The 22,116-nt window shown below is 43.2% G+C and overlaps 1 protein-coding gene across 3 annotated transcripts in view; it reads right to left on the bottom strand.

Annotated features, from left to right (window-relative positions):
• Nucleotides 1-2,339: 2,339 nt before the first annotated feature.
• The window catches only part of socs7 (suppressor of cytokine signaling 7), a 62,517-nt gene continuing 42,740 nt past the window's right edge, over nt 2,340-22,116 (bottom strand). For 2 of the 3 annotated variants that reach the window (XM_087977743.1, XM_087977745.1), the window contains exons 7-10: nt 18,451-18,579; nt 11,458-11,593; nt 10,792-10,948; nt 2,340-9,843 (exon numbers count right to left, since the gene is read on the bottom strand). In XM_087977743.1, coding sequence (XP_087833869.1) covers nt 10,828-10,948; nt 11,458-11,593; nt 18,451-18,579 — 386 coding nt within the window. In that variant the 3' untranslated portion in view covers nt 2,340-9,843; nt 10,792-10,827. Of the gene's footprint in view, nt 9,878-10,791; nt 10,949-11,457; nt 11,594-18,450; nt 18,580-22,116 lie in introns of all 3 variants that reach the window. The other variant, XM_087977744.1, reaches the window with a different exon arrangement.

Genomic DNA, 22,116 nt, shown 5'->3' with positions numbered 1-22,116 from the left:
GGGGATAGTGACAGTGGGGTCTGTGGGGGGCATGTCAGCAGAATGCAGGTGAGTAGCGCTGGTGGGGGCGTAAGTGGTGGTGACCACGGCAGTAGGGGTGGCGGACGTCACTGAGCATGTGGCATCAGCGATGATGTGAAGGGCAGAAGTGATGTCACGTGTGATGCATGAGGAATTGTGAGGGGTGGAAGTGGTTGTGGGAGCGGCCATGATTGGGGCGGAAGTGACATCATCAATCAGCATGGGGGTGGCAGCTGCATCAGCCGCATGGCTAATGGCGTCTGTGTAAATTCTGAGGCCAGTGGAATCTTCTGGAATGTTTAAGGAGCGCTGGTTATGGAGGTGGGTAGATAAAAGTTTGTTGTACTTAGTTTTTGATGTTTGAGATGGAGTTGAAATACTGTTTGTTGTGAGTATGAATTCTCCTGAGGATGTAGTACAGAGTGGGTCCTTTGCAATTCTGAGAGAGTGTGGCCCTCAGCTGAGGCAGGGCTGACTGTAGAGAGGTTAGGTGCCGGCGCATTGCTGCAAGCGTGGAGCCAAGGATCTTGAAGGAGAACTGTTGCTGGTGTTTTTCAATCTGTAGTCTGTACTGTTTGTCCTGTTCGGGTCTGAACTCTGCTGGTTTAAAGGTGGTCTGGAGACCATGTGGGATGAGTTGGTTACGGAGGCAGGCACTGAGGAAGCAAATGTGGCTATAGTAGCGAGTTTGTTTCACGACATGATTGAAGAGCTTCAGGGCAGAGGAAATGACCTGGGAGTTGCAGTGGGAGAGGGACTCCCTAGATTCTTGTAGAGAGAGGAGGAAAACTTCTTCAAGGCAGGCATCCTTGCAAGAGGATTCGCAGTAGGGTTAAAATCAACGACGTAAAAACAATGACTGCAGATGCTGGAAACCAGATTCTGGATTAGTGGTGCTGGAAGAGCACAGCAGTTCAGGCAGCATCCAAAGAGCTTCGAAATTGACGTTTCGGGCAAAAGCTCCTTATTACTAGAACTGTTCATCCAGAGACCTGGGTAATGATCTGGGGTATCTGGTTCAAATCCTACCATGGCAGGTAGTGGAATTTAAATTCAGTGAAGAAAATCTGGAATTAAGGGTCTAATGACGACTGAATTAATTACCAATTGTTGAAAAAACCCATCTGGTTCACAAATGCCCTTCAGGGAAGGAAACTGCCATCTTCACCTGATCTGGCCTAAGTGATTCCAGACACACTTAAATATGGACAAAGGGGCAGCACGGTGGCACAGTGGTTCGCACTGCTGCCTCACAGCGCCAGGGACCTGGGTTTGATTCCTGCCTCGGGCAACTATGTGGAGTTTGCACATTCTCCTTGTGCCCGCGTGGGTCCTCTGGGTACTCCAGTTTCCTCCCACAGTCCAAAGATGTGCAGGTTAGGTGAATTGGCTATGCTAAATTGCCCGTAGTGTTAGATGCATCAGTCAGGGGTGAACGTAGGGGAATGGGTCTGGGTGGGTTACTTTTCGGAGGGCCTGTTTCCACACTGTAGGGAATCTAATCTAAACAATTAGGGATGAGCAATGAATGCTGGCCTAGCCAATGAGGTCCTTGTCTCATGAATAAATATGAAAAGGGGTTTGATTGGGTGAATGTAGAGTAGATGTTTCCACTTGCCTCAGGCGGCTGACTGTGTGGAGTTTGCACTTTCTCCCCGTGTCTGCGTGGGTTTCCTCCGGGTACTCCGGTTTCCTCCCACATTCCAAAAAATGTGCAGGTTAGGTGAATTGGCCAGGCTAAATTGACCCTAGTGTCAGGTAAGGGGTAAATGTAGGGGTAGGGGTGGGTTGCGCTTTGGCGGGTCGGTGTGGACCTGTTGGGGCCGAAGGGCCTGTTTCCACACTGTAACGTAATCTAATCTAATCATAAGGCCAAAAGTTACAAACTAAGACAGTGGAAAAAAAAAACAGTAATAAACCCAACAGGGAATTCTGAGAAACCTCTTTATCCAAAGAAACCGGTGAGAATTGCTATCACAAGGAATGGTTGAAATGAATATTACAAGTGTCTTTCATAAGAAACAGGAGGCAGAATGGAACAGGCAGGAGAAGACCCATGTGGACCATAACCACTAGCAAAGAGCTGTGTGTGTAATAAATTATTTTCTTGATACGAGAGAGAATGGCAATCAGTGAAGAGCAACAACCTGCAAACAAAGATTAATTTTGGCTTCCCCACACAAAAAAATCAAACACTCAATTGTACAATTTTTAATCAATTAGTTTATAAGTTTTACTTAAACTCCAATCTGTACAAGTCTTTTTTTTTTAAAACATCAGTAGCTTCAAGAATAGAAATTCAATACAAACCCACAATACATAGTCAACTGCCTTTTATTCAACATTTACAAAACAAGGGTTGAAACATTTATACTCAACTCCTCTGACATCAGCACTGATTGTTCCAAGGTCCTCTATATATTGAGAGGTCATTCATGCTTATTAACAGAGTATGTACAAAATATCAGTAGACTGGAGAGTCACAGTCAGTCTGCATTGATTTTGCATCAATCACAAAATATATCTAGATTTAACAGGCAAGGCCATTCGTAAAGGGATATAGCTTTCTGTTTTATGATTTGCCCAGGACTAGATTTACAAAAGAAAAACTTCAGCTGGTCACACAGATACTGAACCAATTTAAACATTTTGGAAGAACTTGTCTTTTGATATGGAAACTGGGGTTTGTGTTATTTTGGAAATGTGTTGCTAGAAAAGCGCAGCAGGTCAGACAGCATCCAGGGAACAGGAGAATCGACGTTTCGGGCAGAAGGGCTTATGCCCGAAATGTCGATTCTCCTGTTCCCTGGATGCTGTCTGACCTGCTGCGCTTTTCCAGCAACACATTTCCAGCTCTGATCTCCAGCATCTGCAGACCTCACTTTCTCCTTTGTGTTATTTTGCCCAAACCAAAAAGGGATAATGCTCGGCCGCAGAAATCTGATTTAAAATGAACCTGCACAACTTCTGAAAGATCCTACTGGGGGCCTAAACTCGACAAGAAAAACCTAGCCCACACTTAAGTAGGATCAGCATGGAAACATCACTGATGAGAAAAGGGCCAGATGGCCTTGAAGAACTAATGTGGAAAATGGAAAAAGCTCCACATGTGGCACAGGTAGAGGTCTCAAGGTTAGATTTGAAGTTCTATGAGGAAGCTTTAGATTAGATTACATTACAGTGTTGAAACAGGCCCTTTGGCCCAACAAGTCCACACTGACCTGCCGAAGCGCAACCCACCCATACCCCTACATTTACCCCTTACCTAACACTACGGGCAATTTAGCATGGCCAATTCACTTGAGGTGCACATCTTTGGACTGTGGGAGGAAACCGGAGCACCCGGAGGAAACCCACGCAGACACGGGGAGAATGTGCAAACTCCACACAGTCAGTTGCCTGAGGCGGGAATTGAACCCGGGTCTCAGGCGCTGTGAGGCAGCAGTGCTAACCACTGTGCCACCGTGCCGCCCACAAAGCTCTACATCGAACTAGAAAATACAGGTATAACGTAATTACGTTGAGGAAAAAGTCTTTTTTTTAATTGCACAGCGAGTTGGTGGAATCTGAAATGCACTATTTGAAAGGGCAGTGGAATAAGAGTACTTTAGTAAACAGGGATCATTTATAGGACATGGAGAAAATGAACTAACTGGACTGCACTTTCAATTCTGTATGATAGCCCTGGCTATACTCAAATCAGGAATGTTTGATACTCAAGTCCCAAAGATATCATGATTTAGAATCCATTGAGACAAAAAACCTTTTTGAAATTCACAACTCGTCTGCTGTATCTCAGTTTGGTGTGTGTGAACTTATCCCCCAAAATTATAATGTTACCAGCAAAAGTTTCACTTTTGTGAATGCAAATCCCAGAGAGAGAAAGAGACCAGTATGGGGTATCACACATTCCCGCATTACATGGTCACTACACACGAGAGACTTAAATGTACAATTGACACTTAAAATTAAATAAAACATTCTGGGTAAACATCCTCACATATTTCACAACCGAACTTAAAACCAAATTGTATCTTAGTATGATTATGGTTGTGAACTGTAGTTCGACATATTCCTGGAGATTTTAAATCACATGACCCCCATTTCCTTATCCAATCATCCCATCCATCACATCAGTTCTGAGGAAGGGTTACTGGACCTGAAATGTTAACTCTGTCTCTTCACAGATAACTGCCAGACCTGCTGAGCTTTTCCAGCAACTTCTGTTTTTGCTTGTGATCCCATCCTGCCCAATGCTCTTATAACAAACAAAATCACAAAAGGGCATGTTCTCAACACTGATCTTCAACAATAGGGCTGCTCCAGGGAGTCAACGTCTCGGTCAAAGGCTCAGAGATGGCATTACTTTACAAAGTTGAAACCAATCGATGCAGCAGGTAATTTAATAAAAGATGGAGAGCTTTATTGCAAAACGAATTCAAGTTGCAAAATTTAGTAAACTCAAAAGTTTGATGACTGCAAGGATTAAACTTGCCTTTTGCAAGGATAGAGCTTGTATCGCTATTGGTCAACAGTGTCAACAAATTCTTTCCAACTCCACAAGACAGGGAATATAAGTATCATTAGAATTTTCTGTTTTCACTTCACATCATGATTTACCCAAGTGGAAAGGGAGGGGCAGTTCATTCTGGTTGGATAGCTACTATAAGATTTAATCACTGACCTATCCCCTCTGATGATCTTGCTCAGTAAAACAGCCTTTTCTGTAATTTTAAATATTAATAGGAAAAGGTGTTCAAAAAAAATTGGGGAAAAAAGAAGAGTTGTCTTCCACTTTGCGTACTTACCCCACCCCACCCCACCCTTGCCAATGATTTTTCTTCTGGCTGTTGCATGCCAAGGCCAGAGATTAATCCTTACTTCCTGGAAGGTCGGGAACCCAGAGCAAAAACTGGACAGGTGAAGAACCCCCTGCCCTGGATTTGATACAATAACAAGTGTGTTAACCCAGATTTTTGTTTTGAAAGGCAAGGGAGCTGGGGAAGAATCGAACATTTTGCAGTGCCATCAGGTCACCAGTTGAATCCTAGTATACTTTATTGACTGTATAAAGCATCAGCTCTTCACCAGTGTGCGTTATCTCCTGTGATACAGGCCATTCTGAGCTGTACTATGCCAGAAGACTGGGCTCATACAGCCTCGACCCTTGCTCTGGATGAATGCACATTGCAAATGTCTGAACACAGAATTGACACCTTGTGTCTCTAAGTGGCGGGAATAGTGGGAGTGATAAGATATGAACCTGTAAGAGACTCTGAATGGGAAACATACAAAAAAGGAATCCTTACTCTCAGCAAGTACAGGCCAAGATGTGACCTGACAGAGGTTGTAAAATTACAAAGGTGTTTGATGAGGTAGAGATGTTGTTTGTGTGGGTGCAGGTGGGTCCAAAATTAGGCTTCAAGAACACAAAATAATCACCAATAAATCCAACAGGAAATTCATGAGAAACATCATCTAGGGAGAGGTTAGAACGCAGAACTCACCAGCACACAAATGCTCGATACCAATAATGCATCCATTTATAGCAAAGCTACATAAGATTAGATATTATCCACAGTGTGGAAACAGGCTATTCAGCCCAACAAGACCACACTGACCCTCCAAAGAGTAACCCACCCAGACCCATTTCCCTCTGACTAATGCACTAACACAATGTGCAATTTAGCACAGCCAATTCACCTGACCTGCACATCTTTGGATGGTGGGAGGAAACCCACACAGACACAGGGAGAATGTGCAAACTCCACACAGACAGTCGCCCAAGACAGGAATCAAACCTGGATCCTGGTGCAGTGAGGCAACAGTGCTAACCAATGAGCTACCGTGAGTTTAGAAAAAGGAAAGAATTGAAGGATGTGTTGTTTGATTGAGAGGATGTAAGGTGGGAGAAGACTTATGAAAAACTGATGAGTTGGGCATATGGCTTCTTTCTGCATTTACTCTTTATATCCTATTATTTAGAAACTGGATCAAAAAGCATTTTTGAAATACATGGGTGTTGTGGGTAACTGCAGACTGGTTCCACAGAACTTACCAAATTCAGCAAAGGAACTAAAAGACCTGCTTCCTGTTCCAATGTTCCCCAGGGATTCTTTAGCATGAGTTGGATCTAAAGTTGACAGACTCGTTGAGGGACAAGGTGGTGGGGGGATGAAGGAATTGAACTCAATTCTTTTTTTTTTAAGATTCCCTACAGTGTGGAAACAGGCCCTTCAGCCCAACCAGTCCACACCAACCCTCCAAAGAGCTACCCACCCAGATCCATTTCCCTCTGACTAATGCACTAGCACCATGGGCAATTTAACATGGCCAAATCACCCTGACCTGCACATCCTTGGACTGTGGGAGGAAACCCACGCAGACACAGGGAGAATGTGCAAACACCACACAGACAGTCGCCTGAGGCTGGAATCGAACCTGGGACCCTGGAGCTGTGAGGTAGTGCTAACCACTGAGCCACTGTGCCAGACATTCATCACCACCAATGTTCCTGGATCGGGTTCTCTCAAAAATTGAAGATGTCCTGCACACAGCCCAAAAGATAATTCAAAGTGCATATCAAATAGATAATTTTTTTTGTTCAGAAAAAATGTTTAATGTGTGTTGGTTATGAAAATATTAGTGATGGGAAATAAACAGCTATGACTGACCAATTGAAAATCACTCAATAGAACAGATGGCTTTGCTTTCTGATTGGCTGTGGGAAGAGCATGCATTGCAATAGGTGATGTGTCAGGTGATCATTGCTGGAGATGTGGGAGCTGGTTTAAACCAGATAAAACCTTAAACACAGTCAACGGGAGCACAAAACTCTGGAATTCCCTTTCCAGACTGGTACTGAACTAACTGCATTGAGAAGTACAACAGGGGAGATTGATCATTTCTCCAAAAGATGAAAGTGACATGGTGAAGCGGCATAAAGTCTGGAGAGGTGATTCATTCAGGACTAAAAAGATCAAAGGATATGGGGGAAAAGCAGGAACAGAACAGTGAGTTGGATGATCGGCCAACGATCCTAATGAATGGCAAAGCGAGCTCAGCATCTCCAAATCAAAGAGACAACTTCTGCTCCTTATCTCTGCGCTTCATTACACACCCGCGTGCACACACACGCAGCTTTGGGACTGACTGTGATATAGAAAGAAACAAGAGAATGCTAACCATCAATATTTAAAATAAAATCCTTCCAGATCAAACACCCAAGGACACAGTGGGGATAAGTTGCAAAGAAACATTATGGAATAAGGAATCATGTGGGATGAACTTACTTGTAAATCCCTAATTTAATAAACAGATAGTTAAAACTAGATCAATTAATATAAGACAAAAGTCAATTAGATCATTTATTTATAATGCATTCAATTAATCAATCGGGGATAAACTTCAAATTAAGTACAAGATATTAACAGGAAAGATTTTTGAATTCTTCAGTAAATTAAAATTGGAGATATAATCAATAAAGTGTTAAGTAAAAGCATTCACGTTTTTTTCCCAATAAAAGAGAGGTTAGTCCAAGGGACCAGATGATTGGTGACGACCGCTGAGTTCTTATTTAAGTCTTAAGTTTATTTCTGTGAAATAAGTTAGCAATTTAGTTAACAGAGACATGCAGAGTATTGCAGTTTTGTAGAGTGCAGATGATATCATAGTCAAAGAGGCAGAAGTTGGGACACGAAGAGGGTGAATAATTAAAAGAGAAAGGGGTATTAGAACCAGGAGAGGAACCAGAAGTGATCCAAAGATATGGAGGAAAATAAAGACACCAGCATATCTGTAATTTCCAATCATCTTTCAATTCTCCTCAGTTACAGGGATGGTGCCAAAGAGCTGAATAATTGTAAATGTTGCACCTCGGTTCTAAAATAAATGCATGATTAACTCAAACAACTACAGGCCAATCAATTTAATCTTTGGCAAAATTAATAAATTATTTGAATACATCTGGATTAATCATTAAATCCATGCTGGTTTTTCCAAAAGTAAATCTTGTTCAGTTGAGATTAGATTAGATTCCCTACAGTGTGGAAACAGGCCCTTTGGCCCAACCAGTCCACACTGACCCTCTGAAGAGTAACCCACCCAGACCCATTTCCCTCTGACTAATGCACTATGGGCAATTTAGCAGGGCCAATTCACCTGACCTGCACATCTTTGGACTGTGGGAGGAAATCAGAGCACCCAGAGGAAACCCATGCAGACATGGGGAGAATGCGCAAACTCCACACAGACAGTCCCCCGAGGCTGGAATCGAACCTGGGACCCTGGTGCTGTGAGGCAGCAGTGCTAACCACTGAGCCACCGTGCCGACTTGATGGAGTGTTTTGATGAAGTGACAGACAGGGTTGATCAGGGAAAGGTAGTTCACGTGGCGCACCTGGGTTTCTAAAGGCATTTGATAAAGTACTGAATAACAGGGTTGTCAGCAAAGCTAAAGGGCATAGAATAAACAGGACAGTGGCAGCAGGGATATGAAGCTGGGGTGAATAATGATGAATTGTTGTACCTTCCTCCAATTCCAAAAAACACCATTCCTTAGGTTTCAGTAGTGGGACTAATGCTTCTCTTAATCCAGTTCAATGACCTAGTCCTGGACAAGAAACAATTTCAAAATCTGCAGATGACACAATACTTGGAAACATCAACTGCAAGGAGGACAGTGATAGACTTCAAGACGACATGCAGGCTCGCTGTTTGGGTGGGCTCATAACAAAATGAAATTTAATTGTGAAGTGATGCATCTTGGAGGGAAAAGCAAGGACAGAAAATAGGAAACAGACAGCACAATTCAAAAGGGGATGCAAAAACAGAGAAATCTGTTGGACATGTGCACAAATAATTGTAGATGGCAGGACAGGTCAAGTCGTTAATAATGCATATGACATTCAGGGCCTTATCAATGGGATAAGGTACAGAAGCAAGCAAGCTAAAGCTGTACGAAAACGCTGGTTTGGCCTCAGCGGGAGCACTGCCTCCGGTTCTGGGAATCACACTTTGGGAATGATTTAAAGGCATTCAGGGTTCAGAAAAGATTCCGAAGAACAGTTCCAAAGACAAGGAATGTCAATGATGTAGAGAGACTGGAGATATGTGACCATTCTTCTTGGAGGAGAAAGTTCAAAAGAAATTTGATAGAAATGTTCAAAATCATGAGGGTCTGGGCACAGAGATTCAATTGCAGCTTTCAAAAGCGAACTGTATAATTATCTGAAAAGAAATTGCAGGACTACAACCAAAACATCAGAGGTGTACCTGCAGTGAGCCAGCAGGGACAGAGGGCTGAATGGTCTCTTTCTGTGCCGTACTAATCTAATAGTAACCTTCAAGTGGTTTCTGAGAGCTACACGTTAAACAGCCTGTGAATATAAACAGTAGTTTAATCCATAAATTAACTAAAAACAAAATTTGTGCAATATAACCCATCCAGGCATTCATTGAGCATTAGGCATCTCAGCACAAAACACCTGGAACGTCTCTGGATTCAGGAGAACATCTGCCTCCCCAGCAAAAAGCTGCAAGTTAGTAACATCAGCCTTTCTCTGTAGAAAGTGCAAATCCATCAACCATCGTTCGATTGTCCTGTCCCATCCAGGTGTATTACGGGAGGAAATCTCTCACATTCCCAATACGTCGTCCTCCCCTCCCTTCACTACACCACAGTGTGAGCAACGGGTCGAAATAAGCTTTGGGAATAAGGAGCATTTCAGGAAAATTGACGAGCGTCCCTCCGTCATAAGCAGCTCCTGGCATAGCAATCCAGTCAGACTGTACCGTTTCCAGTGTCCTCAGTAACCCTCCAATCTGCCACAAAGCAGAACAGCAGCAATGAGAAGTCCTGGTGACATTCAATCAAGCACAGCATTCATTAGCTAATAACACACACACAACACACACACAGTCCCGCAGTTTTATAGCTACCTCAGCAGAAACAAAACTAGTTTTCAATTAAATTGGAGTAACTTAGCATGGTAAGCAATTTCAAAATGAGATTAATGACTTCTATAATATGACTACAATGTCCTAACTTTATTTAAAATGACTTTTTCAAGATAAAGTATTTGAGAATCAGCTCCTGCATTAAAGGTCAATATACAGTGGTCCCACAGGAAGTTAGTTTAATTTCCCCAGAAAGTCTCTAAGTAGTTGGGCTAAGTGGCCTGTCTCGATGCTAACGCTTATACTCCACACGAGCATCCTCCCTGCTCTCTTCATCTCAACAATGTCAGCCTAATCTTCTGTTCATTCCTCTGTTCTCCACTCCATTCACCATGTTTCCGATTCATAGCTGGGGTCCATCACTCCTGCTGTTTGGACAGAATCTAGGGAAGGACTCAATTATTGTTTATACACAGATGTCACATAAAATGGGGATGTGAATTTACCCCAAGTCAAGCAGAAAGATTTACAGTAAAACAACAAACGTATGGTCTTTTACTCCATGGCAACAGTGAGCCAATAGGCACTCTGCATACTGTGGTGTTCAAATTTGCTAACTGAGTCAGTTGAGTTAAAACCACAGAAAATTTTCAAAATGAAAGCATCAAATACAAATAAATTGTTTCTGAAAATTGGTCAAATTTTCAAAGATATTCTTAATCTACTGGACGAGAACTGGGTGGAGGAGTCTGTGCCCAATAGGCTTCACAACCCCCACCAGATTTCCTAGGGGGTGGGGAGCAGTTAAAGCCAAGGAAACAAAACAAGACAATATAACTCAGCAACAGGTACAGAGTGAGGGGTTAGCTTTACTTGTTTTAGATGGTTCGAGTGATATTTCTGCGACAGCTACGTCTGGGTGTCCATGTCCTGTTCGTGAGTGATGCGGAGCCGTGCTTCCTGGAGAGAAAGGTAAGCCTCCTCCTCAGGATCATAATAGTAAAACTTCCGTAGGTACGATATGAGGGGTCTGAGAAAGATCAGGAATGCAAAGCCAGTCAGCAAAGACTGTTCAACAAATCTCACTGTTCACATGCAACTATTCCTGCCCTCTGTGTGAAGGACCTAGTCCCACATGCCCTTCTTTATACCAAACCCGTATATTTCTTTTTCCCTACCAAGTACTCAAAGTTCCTTTCAAAACTGATTACCATGAATACCATTTTTTCTACCACTTCTTGAGACAGTATTCAAGATCTGGGCTGCAGTGGAGCACCTCGCACAGCTCTCGTTAAGCCAGTCTTGGTGTGTATTCACGCACACAACATCTTTTAATTAATCTCACAGTCAATGCACCCCAAAATTCGCACATCCCATCAGTCTTCTCCCACCATCCCCCAAGAGGGTGCAGCTCTAAATACACCTCTACCAGCAAATCACCAATCCATCCACCCCAACACAGCCCCAGGTGAACACTACACAGTCCCAGCTAACAGAGTATCCATTCCCCCTTCCCAATGCTGACCGCCCCTCACTCACTTTGGGAGTGGGAGTTCCGGAATGTGATCTATCCTGACAAGCTGTCGGATTCGGAAGCGACAGAGGTGCTGCAGGGACTTGACGTTGCTGAAGCGGGAGACAGGGTACAGGAGCTGGACTGGGGTTGGTGGCAAACCTGAAAAAACAAGAACAGAACCATTTTAAAGCTCAGTCGATGGCTGGGGGAATGTGTGCTGCATGAAAGCAGGGTCAGAGAGCCACAAAGATCGACAACTTACATTTAGAAACATGAATAATAAACAGGAGCTCAAATCCCACCACAGTAGCTGAGGATTCAGATTGAGATTGCAGGTAAGATTAGATTCCCTACTGTGTGGAAACAGGCCCTTCGACCCAACAAGTCTACACCAACCCTCCAAAGAATAACCCATCCAGACCCATTTCCTCCTGACTAATACATCTAACGCTATGGGACAATTTAGCATGGCCAATTCACCTGACTTGCACATCTTTGGACTGTGGGAGGAAAACCATGCAGACACAGGGAGAATGTGCAAACCCCACACAGTCAGTCGCCAGAGGTTGGAATCAAACCTGGGTCCTTGGCGCTGTGAGGCAGCAGTGCTAACCACTGAGCCACCATGCCACCCTCAACTGATATAAAAAGCAAGTGTTGGTGACGATGACCATGAAATTACTGGATTGTCATACAACCCGCCTGATTCACCAATGTCCTTTAAAGAAATTTGCTGCCCTCAGTCTGACTGGTGTGTGACTCCAGACCCACAGCAACGTAGCTGATTCTTAATGCCTCTGAAATAGCAGATCAAGTCACTCACCCTCATCGATGCCTTCCCTCGGGGCAATAAGTGCTGATCTAGTCAGTAATGGCCAATCGGATTAATTATTTTAAAAAGGAGGTATTTTTAAATAGCAAGTCACTTAAAGATAGTTGAATAGATGGAAAAGCTTGTTAAAAAACTAGAAGCTAGATTAATAAAAATGTACGCTTCAAGGAATGTCTTAAACTTGCAGTGAGGGGGAAAAAGGCAGAGAATTAGTGTCTCAGGTCAATCACCTACAGACCTCAGGTATGAGCCAAACTCCAATCCTGCAGCTTAACCCTGTCCCTGTGCACTTCTCACCCTGTTCAAACAGGACCTGACATTGGGAGAGGAACACAGTCACCAAATATTCTCATGTGTAAGGAAGCATGCTGAATAAGATTAATGTGCCACACTGCCCAGGTCTGATGCTGCAGTTTCCAGAGAAATGGGTCTGAGCCAAGGGAGTGAACTGATTGACTCAGGTATTGAAAAATTTCAGTCCTCTTCCTCACCCTGACCTCAAACCAAAGTTAAACACTGGAATCAGCTTTGGCTTAGCTCCCATACACAGACCCATTATTCCAAGATAACAGACTCTCCGCTCAGAAAGATACATTTCCTCAAACTCATTTCCAGCTGATGTAATCTGACAGAACTAGGTCTAGTTTGAAAGCAGGTAAAGGTCAGTCAGTTCTTCAGGAAGATAATGAACAGCAGCTATGCCGTCCTCCCAGGAAATGCAGTGAGAAAGGATGCTTTTAAGTTCCACTGACTGACCCCGGGCCCAAAACCAGGGCCATGTAGATGTGGACAATTAGGAATCCATCCTGAGTTCAATTTTTTATTCAAATCATGGCAGCCCATCTCCAGAGATTGTGATTTCTCCTCTTCCAGTTAAATATTTCAGTGCTCTTACTACCAGCGCACTCCTTTCAAAAGGCAGGCACATTTATTAACGGCAGTGACTAATACAGAAAAAGGACCGGCACGTGGGAGAAGGATAAACACCAGTGAGTGGTTAGACTAAATAGAAAGTTGAAATGGTTGAGAAAAGATTTACAAGGATGTTGCCAAGGTGGAAGGTTTTGAGCTATAGTGAAAAGTTGAACAGGCTGGGGCTGTTTTCCCTGGAACATCAGAGGCGGAGGGGTGACCTTATAGAGGTTTATAAATTTATGAGGGGCATGGATAGGATAAATAGACAAGGTATTTTCCCTGGCATGGGAGAGTCCAGAACTAGAGGGCATAGGTTTAGGGTGAGAGGGGAAAGATATAAAAGGGACACAAGGGGTAACTTTTTCACACAGAAGGTAGTGAGTGTATGGAATAAGCTGGCAGAGGAAGTGGTGGAGGCTGGTACAATTACAGCATTTAAAAGGCATTTGGATGGGTATATGAATAGGAAGGGTTTAGAGAGATATGGGCCAAGTGCTGGCAAATGGGACTAGATTAGGTTGGTATATCTGTTCGGCATGGACAAGTTGGACCAAAGGGTCTGTTTCCGTGCTGTACATCTCTATGACTTTCTGACTCTATGACTATAACTGTGTCCTGGTAACAGCTTCTGTATTCCACACACACAGGCCTTTCACATCTGTCAGCCCTTTGTTGCAGCAATTGAAAATTCAACCTACTGTCTCTGTCGAACTTTGCAACCAAATGTTTAATACTTAATTTTTCAAAACTTGTTCCTGTGTGGGATGTAGCATCATTGGCAAGGCTGTGACTTGTTGTGTGACCCTCATTGGGATTCTGGATTACTCATCCACTGACATTGCCATTCTCCCACCATTTGTGATATTTCAGTGGTTCATTAATAGTTAACCACATTGCTGTGGGTCTGGAATCACAAGTAGGTCAAACCAGGAAAGGATGGCAGATTTCCTTCTCCAAACGACACTCATGAACCAGATAGGTTCATTTATAAACAAGTCAGTCATGTTTACATGGTCACCACTGAACTAACTATTCCAGGTTTTATCGAATTTGGATTTCTTGGTGGGATTTGAACCTGGTGTCCCAGGAATATTAGCCTGGGGTTCTGGATTATTCATCCAGTGACATTACCACTCCACTAGCATCTCTCCAAACAATCATAAGTACCTGTAAAACAAAAAAGACCCAGAGGTAGAAATTTATGTTCAGACATTTGCCTTGAATTCCCCAAGTTGAAACCTTCATTACGAGGGAGAAATTACTTACAAGTATTTATACACCAACTGTGGCCTCAACCCTAAATAATTAAATGCTGTGACTAGACATTTCAAATGTTTTTACTTCCAGATCAGCCATAATCTAATTGATTGGAGGAGTAATTTCAAGGCCCCAGATGGTCACTAAGTCTGGTTTCTAAGATGGGGAATGAAGCTGCCAGGTCTACAATGATTTTAAAGCACTGGCCGAGAAATTAGTGAAGGCCAGGGGTGAGGGTAGAAGACGGAGTTGGTTGGAGGGGGGGTGGGTTGGGATGAAAACACCTCCCTCACTGCTCAGTGAGGTCCCCTTCCACTTCAGCTTCCCCTAGCACGCTCCAGGCAAGCAGAGGGTGTCCTTTTAAATAAAAAAAGGACATTCATGAGCTATGGGTATGACTGGCTAGGCCAGTGTTTACTGCCCATCCTGATTATCCTTCAGAATATGCTGGTGAAACGACTTCTTGAACTGCTGCAATCCTCCAACTGTGGGGAGGGGTGATTCAGAAAGGGCTTTATTTCCCACGATTAGGTCAATGTCAGATAGTCAATCGAGTTTTGTTCCTTTCTTTAGACTCTGTATTGGTTCTATGCAACTGAGGCCCATTTCAGAGTATAGATGAGTCAGCCCCTGTGTTATTAGTCTGCAGTCACCCATAGGCCAGACCAGGTAAAAATGGAAGATTTCCTTCTCTAAAGGACGCACCATAGGTGGTTTTACAACAATTAACAGCAGTTACATGTTCGCCTTTTGGCTGTGAAGATTGGGATAGGACACACTGCAGGCCAATTCACTTCAGAGATCAAATAAACTTTCATCCCAAGCCACATAATAAGCAACATTCCCCCTTCCACTCGGAGACGTACTGTCTGCCGACACATTCGCTTCCACACCTGGAAGATATTGCCACGTACGGAAGCAGAATGACTGGGGAGATGGAAGTCACTAGAGGTCAGAACGTGACCCAATCCAAGAGATCAGTTTTACAGATTCTCTTAAAGGAGAAGGGAGAGGTTTAGGGAGAGAATTCTGGAGTTTTAGGCCCAGGCAGATGAAGACACAGTTGCAACGGTAGGGCAAACAAAACCACAGAAGCTCAAGAGGCCAGGATTAAGAATGCAATATCGGAGAGGTGGATATAGAGGTAGGAGGTGACAACTAAACCAAACAACATAAGGGTTAGAAAGACTCCAGCTAATTTATTGAATCTCAGTTCTCAGAGTTAACATCGTTCCCAAAAACAAGATTGGGCTAGAGGAAACTGTACCAGAATGAGCAGTGCATCAAGAGGAGCAGTCAAAAGAAAAATCTGAATTGAATCAGACTGGGTATCAAACTGAATAGTACAAGTTCAATGAAAGCGGTTTAAAATTTCAGTTTGAAGGTACAGTTATTTCTGACTCAATGACGACAGAATGTGGCAACTTCCTGCAGCTCTGTGGTTAGCAGATTTCACTATATGCAGCCAGCATGAGTCGTCTTTTATCTTTTATTAAAAAAAAGACGAGGCCTCTTTCTCCCAAATGCCCTGAAAGGTTTCAACTCCCATCTGGAACTGTTTGAAACCTGCTCCAATCTCTCTACACCTGAACTCAGACAATGCACTGTGGCACATGGCAGGGCTCTGAACAAAAGGATATAACCCTCACCAACTGCCTGTGTACTTTCCAGGGGCGGAGATAGACAAGGTAACTGAAAAAAATATTTCCCTTAAAGTGACGAGAGTTCAAAACTAGGGGGCATATTTTTTAAGATGAGAGGAGAAAGATTTTAAAAATGACGTGGGGCAACTTTTTTTTTAAACACAGTGTGGAATGAACTTCCAGTGGAAGTGATGGATGCAGCTACAGTTACAGCATTTAAATGATATTTGGATAAGTACATGAATAAGAAAGGTTTGGAGGGATATGGGTCAAACGCAGGCAGGTGGGGCTAGTTTAGTTTGGGAACATAGTCAGCATGGACTAGTCGGACCAAAGGGTCTGTTTCTGTGCCCTATGATTGTGTTGCTCACTGGGCCGCAGTGAAGAATGGAAAGCCTTCCTGATTGGCCTCCATCCTTGGCCCAGTGGCACGGAGCACAATTAAGCCCCTCCCACTGTCCTGAGCAATACTGACCTCTCAGTAAATACCTGCTCATGATCACATTTCTGAGCTCACTATGCGTAAACCAGTTGCTGCATTTCTTACACAAAGATACTCCCCACTGGTTATGAAGTACTTTACACATCCCAAGATTCTGAAAGGCGCCACAAAAATTCATCTTTTTTTTCTTTTACCCATTTCTTGGCTAAGCTCAGTTGTGTAGAGGGTCGTATTTGCACAGGCCTGGAAAAGTGGCCCCTGTTTTAGAGACAGTACCTAGCCTGGATGAAAGAGAGCATCAGAAAAATACTTACCACTGAAGTCAATTTAACATGCTGGAGTTGATAATCTCACAATACCTGCTCCAAACAATATGCTTATTATTTCTCGCATTTAAAACCTCCATAAACCTTACAGTCCCCTCCCAGGACAAAAGGTAGTGAGTGACCAGCGATGTAGCTGCTTTCTGCCTGTAATTCATCTCAGTATCAGCAGAACGATACCCGAGCAAAAGGAGGTGGTTAACTTATTTGACGGTTTACATTTTCTGGACTTTTAGGAAGAGTGGGCCATTTAGCTCATCGAGTCTGTCCCACCATTCAGCACTCATAGCTGATTGAACATTTGAACACATTTTACTCAAGGAGAGGCAATGATTCGTGGCATTATAATGGACTATTAATCTAAAGACCCAGATAATGTTCTGGGGACCTTATTGATGGCAGATGGTGGAATTTGAATGCAATAGAAGTCTGGAATTAAGAGTCTAATGATGACCATGAAACCATTGTTGATTTTCAGAAAAGCCCATCTGGGTCACTAATGTCCTTTAGGGAAGGAAACCACTATCCTTACCTGGTCTGGCCTACATGTGACTCCAGACCCTCAGCAATGCCGTTAACTCTTAACTGCCCTCTGGGCAATTAGGGATGGAGAATGAATGCTGACCTAGTCGGTGTTGTTCTCATCCATGAATGAATAAAAAACTCACCATTTCCATAATGCTTCATCCCACTGGCAGTCAGAAAATCAATCTCTATCTTAAACATTCTGAAAAGTATTAGAAGTCTGAACTTCCCCTGCCCTCTGGAATGGAGAACTTCAAAGTTCACAACCCTCAGTAAAATGTAAAAAAACACACTTCTCAATCTCACATCCAAAATGGCATGGAGAATGAATTGTTAATGAATCAAGATAAAAATCCAACCATGATCAAATTGAATAATAGAACAGGCTCCAGGGATCAGTGACTTCCTGATTGGCCAATGACATTAACCTGTGGACTGTATTCCTTCATCATGATGGTAGCTGAGCATCAGGTCATTTAGCTGCTCAATTAAAAACTCCAGTGAAGGTTCAAACAGCTTTCTTGAGGGTACCACACTCCTGACTCCAAATTCAATCAGTTCGGGTCTAATTTGATACTAATTTGATATGAGTATCAAACACTAAATCAGCGACTGCGAAACGCAGAAGATCCATTGGAATGGGGATGCAGCCCCTCAGTATCAGTCCCGAGAAAGACAGAGCCTTTTAAAATGATAAAGCAGAGTCTGACAGAGCTCTTTGGTTCTGGCCCTGGTCTAAATTTATAAGAACAGGTCAAAGAAGAAACAATTTTCACTTCCTTACTCAAAACCACTTACAGAGCCAAGGACTTGATCTCACAGATAATGCTCGCTTACAGCTTCACAGTGTCACACAGTTAAAGATCAAACTATACTTTAAGACATCACCACTTTCCACAGAGCAAGATCCCAGTAACAAAAGATGGAGGAGGTAGGGAAGGAATCCTGGGAATTTCCTGCTGACTTGGTCTCGCTCTGGTCAACAGTACAGTCCTAGACGCAGCAATGACCTGGCCTTGAAAGTCAGCACAAGCTTAATACAATCCAAAAGTAGTAAGGCAGTGAGGAGACTAACTTACCAGGGACACGCGAGCGGAGAAAGTACAGAAATTTCCCGTTTTTGGAATGCATGATGGCCCTTTCAATGAACTCCACAACAGACTGACAGCGGTCTTCAAATTTCGGATGACACCAGAGACTGAAGGTTCCTGTTAGTAAAAAAAATCAAACACAGTCAGCCATTGGTACAAAGCAAACAATGACACAGGACCTGTGTCTCAATGACCTGCCCCAACTCCATCTATAGATCCATTCAAGAGGACAACAGAATAAATACTTAATGATTGACTCCGAGAGAGAGCAAGCTAACCTTTCGAGTCACGTTGACTCTTTACCAGAGCTGACGTGAGTGTGGAGGGGACAGCATTTATGCTATGGAGTGCTGGGGGAGAAAGGAAGTCGATAATTCAGATTAAGTGATCAGAGTGTAAGAATGGCAGAACAATGGTGTGTCTAACTGAGACAGAAAAGAAACAGGATCCCATTTTGTTTTTTTTTGGGGGGAGGGCAGTGAGAAGACATGGTGACAGGGAATGTAACAAATAAAGCTAAAGGGAAGGGTGTGGGTTCACAATCTGAAGGTGTGGAACTCCATCTTAAAGGTAGATTAGATTAGATTACATTACAGTGTGGAAACAGGCCCTTCGGCCCAACAAGTCCACACCGACCCGCCGAAGCGCAACTCACCCATACCCCTACATTTACCCCTTACCCAACACTACGGGCAATTTAGCATGGCCAATTCACCTGACCTGCACATCTTTGGACTGTGGGAGGAAACCGGAGCATCCGGAGGAAACCCACGCAGACAATGTGCAAACTCCACACAGTCAGTCGCCTGAGTTGGGAATTGAACCCGGGTCTCAGGCGCTGTGAGGCAGCAGTGCTAACCACTGTGCCACCGTAAAGTGCCTAGTCTGAAGATAAGGCATTGAAGAATCATTCAGACTTGAAACGTTAGCTTGCGTTCTCTCCATGGATACGGCCTGACCCGCTGTAAATCCCAGCATGCTTTTTGTTTTCAGTTCAGATTCCAGCATCTGCAGTAATTTGCTCCTATAAATGGACCAGGCCTCATTTGGAGTCTGTCCTCCTTAATATTCTCACATCATTTATCCTGTCAAACTCCTCAAGAAAGTTCAATGTTCAAGAAGATCACCTCTAATTTTCCTAAACACTATTATAGACCCTCAACTCAATCCCTCCTCGTTGAATAATCTCAAAAGGATTAGTCTCATCAACATTTATCACACTCCATCTATAACTCTATCCCTTCTTAAGAAAGGAGACTTCAGTTCAGATTCATGGAGAAGCTAAAATTGTTCTCCTTAGAGCAGAGGAAGAGTACTGGACATTTGGAACTCGGTCAGAATCATACATTGTTTCGACAGATTAAATCAGATATTTCCTGTGGCAGGACAGGGTAACCAGAGGTTAGTGAATTAAGCAAATGATGAAAGAGTCAGAGATGATGGAGGAAAGGCAATCTCTCAGTTGTCATCATCTGGAATGCACTTCCTGACACTGCCAGTCAACAATAAGTTTCAAAAGGAAACTGGATAAAGAATTGAAGACAAATAAAATTTCTGTGCAATGGGAAACTGCCTGAAGTGGGTCTCATTGGCCTGAACCTCCAAAGAGCCAGCACGGGAACAATGGTCAAAATGGTCTCCTCGGTGTTTTACCACTTTATTTGAAATGATTAAAGTAACCTCCAGTGATCACTGTCAGTCAGTCAAAGCTCTCTGAGCCTCAGGTGTCAGTCTGCCAGAAGCAAAGCAACAAACCAAGAATAATGACTTGTTGCTAATTCCAGAGTTTTGCAAGTCTCAGTGTTCACTAAAAAGAATGGCTTGACATCTCAGTGACACGGGTATGACTCTTTCTTGCTTGTTGACTGTATCAAGTAAGTGAAACACCCTCAGTATCAGTGGTGGCTCACACACCTTTCTGAAGTTCAAATACCACTCAAGAGGAGTCCGAAGTTTCGGCCCACTCTCTCCATGTCAGTACTGAGGCAATTCTGCACTGTCAGAGGCGTCACCTTTTTGGAAGAAACATTTAAATTGAGGTCACACTGATCTCTCAAATAGACGTCAAGATTCCATGGCACTGTTTAGAAATGAGGTGGGCTTCCCCCATAGCACACTGCCCACTATTTATCCCACAACCTATACAGAAATAAAACAGATCATTTGTTCCTCAAACTGCATTTGCAGCTTGCTGTGCTCAACTTTCGTCAGTTGTAATGCAGTGACTACACATCGAAAAGTACTTAATTGGTCATAAAGTGCATCAGGACAAGTGCAGATTGTAAAGATGCTATTTAAATACAAGTCTCTTTATTTTCTCAGCATGGATAAGGCCCTAAGCTGCTGGTCTCATGAATAGCAACATCAATCGACAATAGATCTTTGGGTTGGGCCATGAGTTTTGGGGAATTCATCCTGGGTACCTCTCGCTGTGGGAAGCTGGCTGGATGATAACTGCCCAGCAGTACTGGCAGAATCAGCCTACTTCATGCACTCAAGTTCCTGGAACAGGGCCTCATGATCTTTTTGATCTCATGATCCTCTGACCTATTAGGTGTGAGTCGGGGCTATTTTTTTTGCAGAAGTGATACTGGCCACGCAAGCTGAGGAAAACCAACCAACAGAATCTGCTCATCTTGGTTTGCACATTTTGAAAGAATGACCTCGTTCCAGAATGCTCAACCGTTTTGTTTTCCCCCAAACTGATTGATCACAAACTCTCAAAGTTCACAGGGTTTCCCCTTGCAAGACACGCCGAGAGAAGAACAAACACTCAATCTGCAACAAAATACATCCAGCACACCCCCGGCAGACATCCTGAAGCAGCAGGCAGTGAGAAAAATCAGTAAACTAAACTTTAATGACAAGGCCTAGATTTACTGCTTGCCGACAGTATTAGTTACCAAAGAGCCCACCGTTTAAGTTCACTTCAGGATAAGGTTTGGATATATGTTCTTGGTATGGTCTGCAACAGACCTTTGTCATTTATTTGCAGGGTAGAATATTAGCACACTGATGGACATTTCCAAATTACACCAGATTGCAATCAATTAAAACATTTCTTGGTGCTGGATTTGAGCTTAAAGATGGTTCTGATTTGGCAACAAGGGAGGTGAGAAAGAAAGCACATCCCAATAACGACCCTGTACTTGGGAAGAAGGATCTCCAGGCAGCTTTTCATATAGCTCAGCAATCAAGCCGTTAGCTAGTCTCAGAAGCCAAGCATGGGTTAACTCAGTTCCTGGGAAACACCAACAACTTCATGCATGTATTTTTCTCTTCATTCACTGACCTGGCTGTTATTTTTTTAACCTTTGCTTAGTCACCCTCAACAAGATGGTGGTGAGAATGATGATCCAATGACAGTGAATGAACAGTAGTTTAGCTCCAAGTCAGGTTGGTATGTGAAGAAAGAAAGATAATGGCTAGGATTTGGGGAGTCAGGGAGTTACTTGCTGTAAAATTTCTAGCCTCTAACTGCTCTTGTAACCAAAGTAGTTACATAACCAAATCAGTTCCATTTACGGTCACTGGTAATTCCCAGGACGTTCACAGTGTAGGATTCAGTCATGATAATGTTATTAGAAACTAAGTTGAAGGTTGCATTGTTTGGCATTTGTGCAAATCTCACTGATAGCACTCAACAGTGTATTT

Source organism: Chiloscyllium plagiosum, unplaced genomic scaffold (genome assembly GCF_037043375.1).
Source record: "Chiloscyllium plagiosum isolate Xiang-an unplaced genomic scaffold, Cpla_swu_hap1 HiC_scaffold_32, whole genome shotgun sequence".
NCBI classification, from domain to species: domain Eukaryota; kingdom Metazoa; phylum Chordata; class Chondrichthyes; order Orectolobiformes; family Hemiscylliidae; genus Chiloscyllium; species Chiloscyllium plagiosum.
This window is presented reverse-complemented; position numbering and strand designations above follow the sequence as displayed.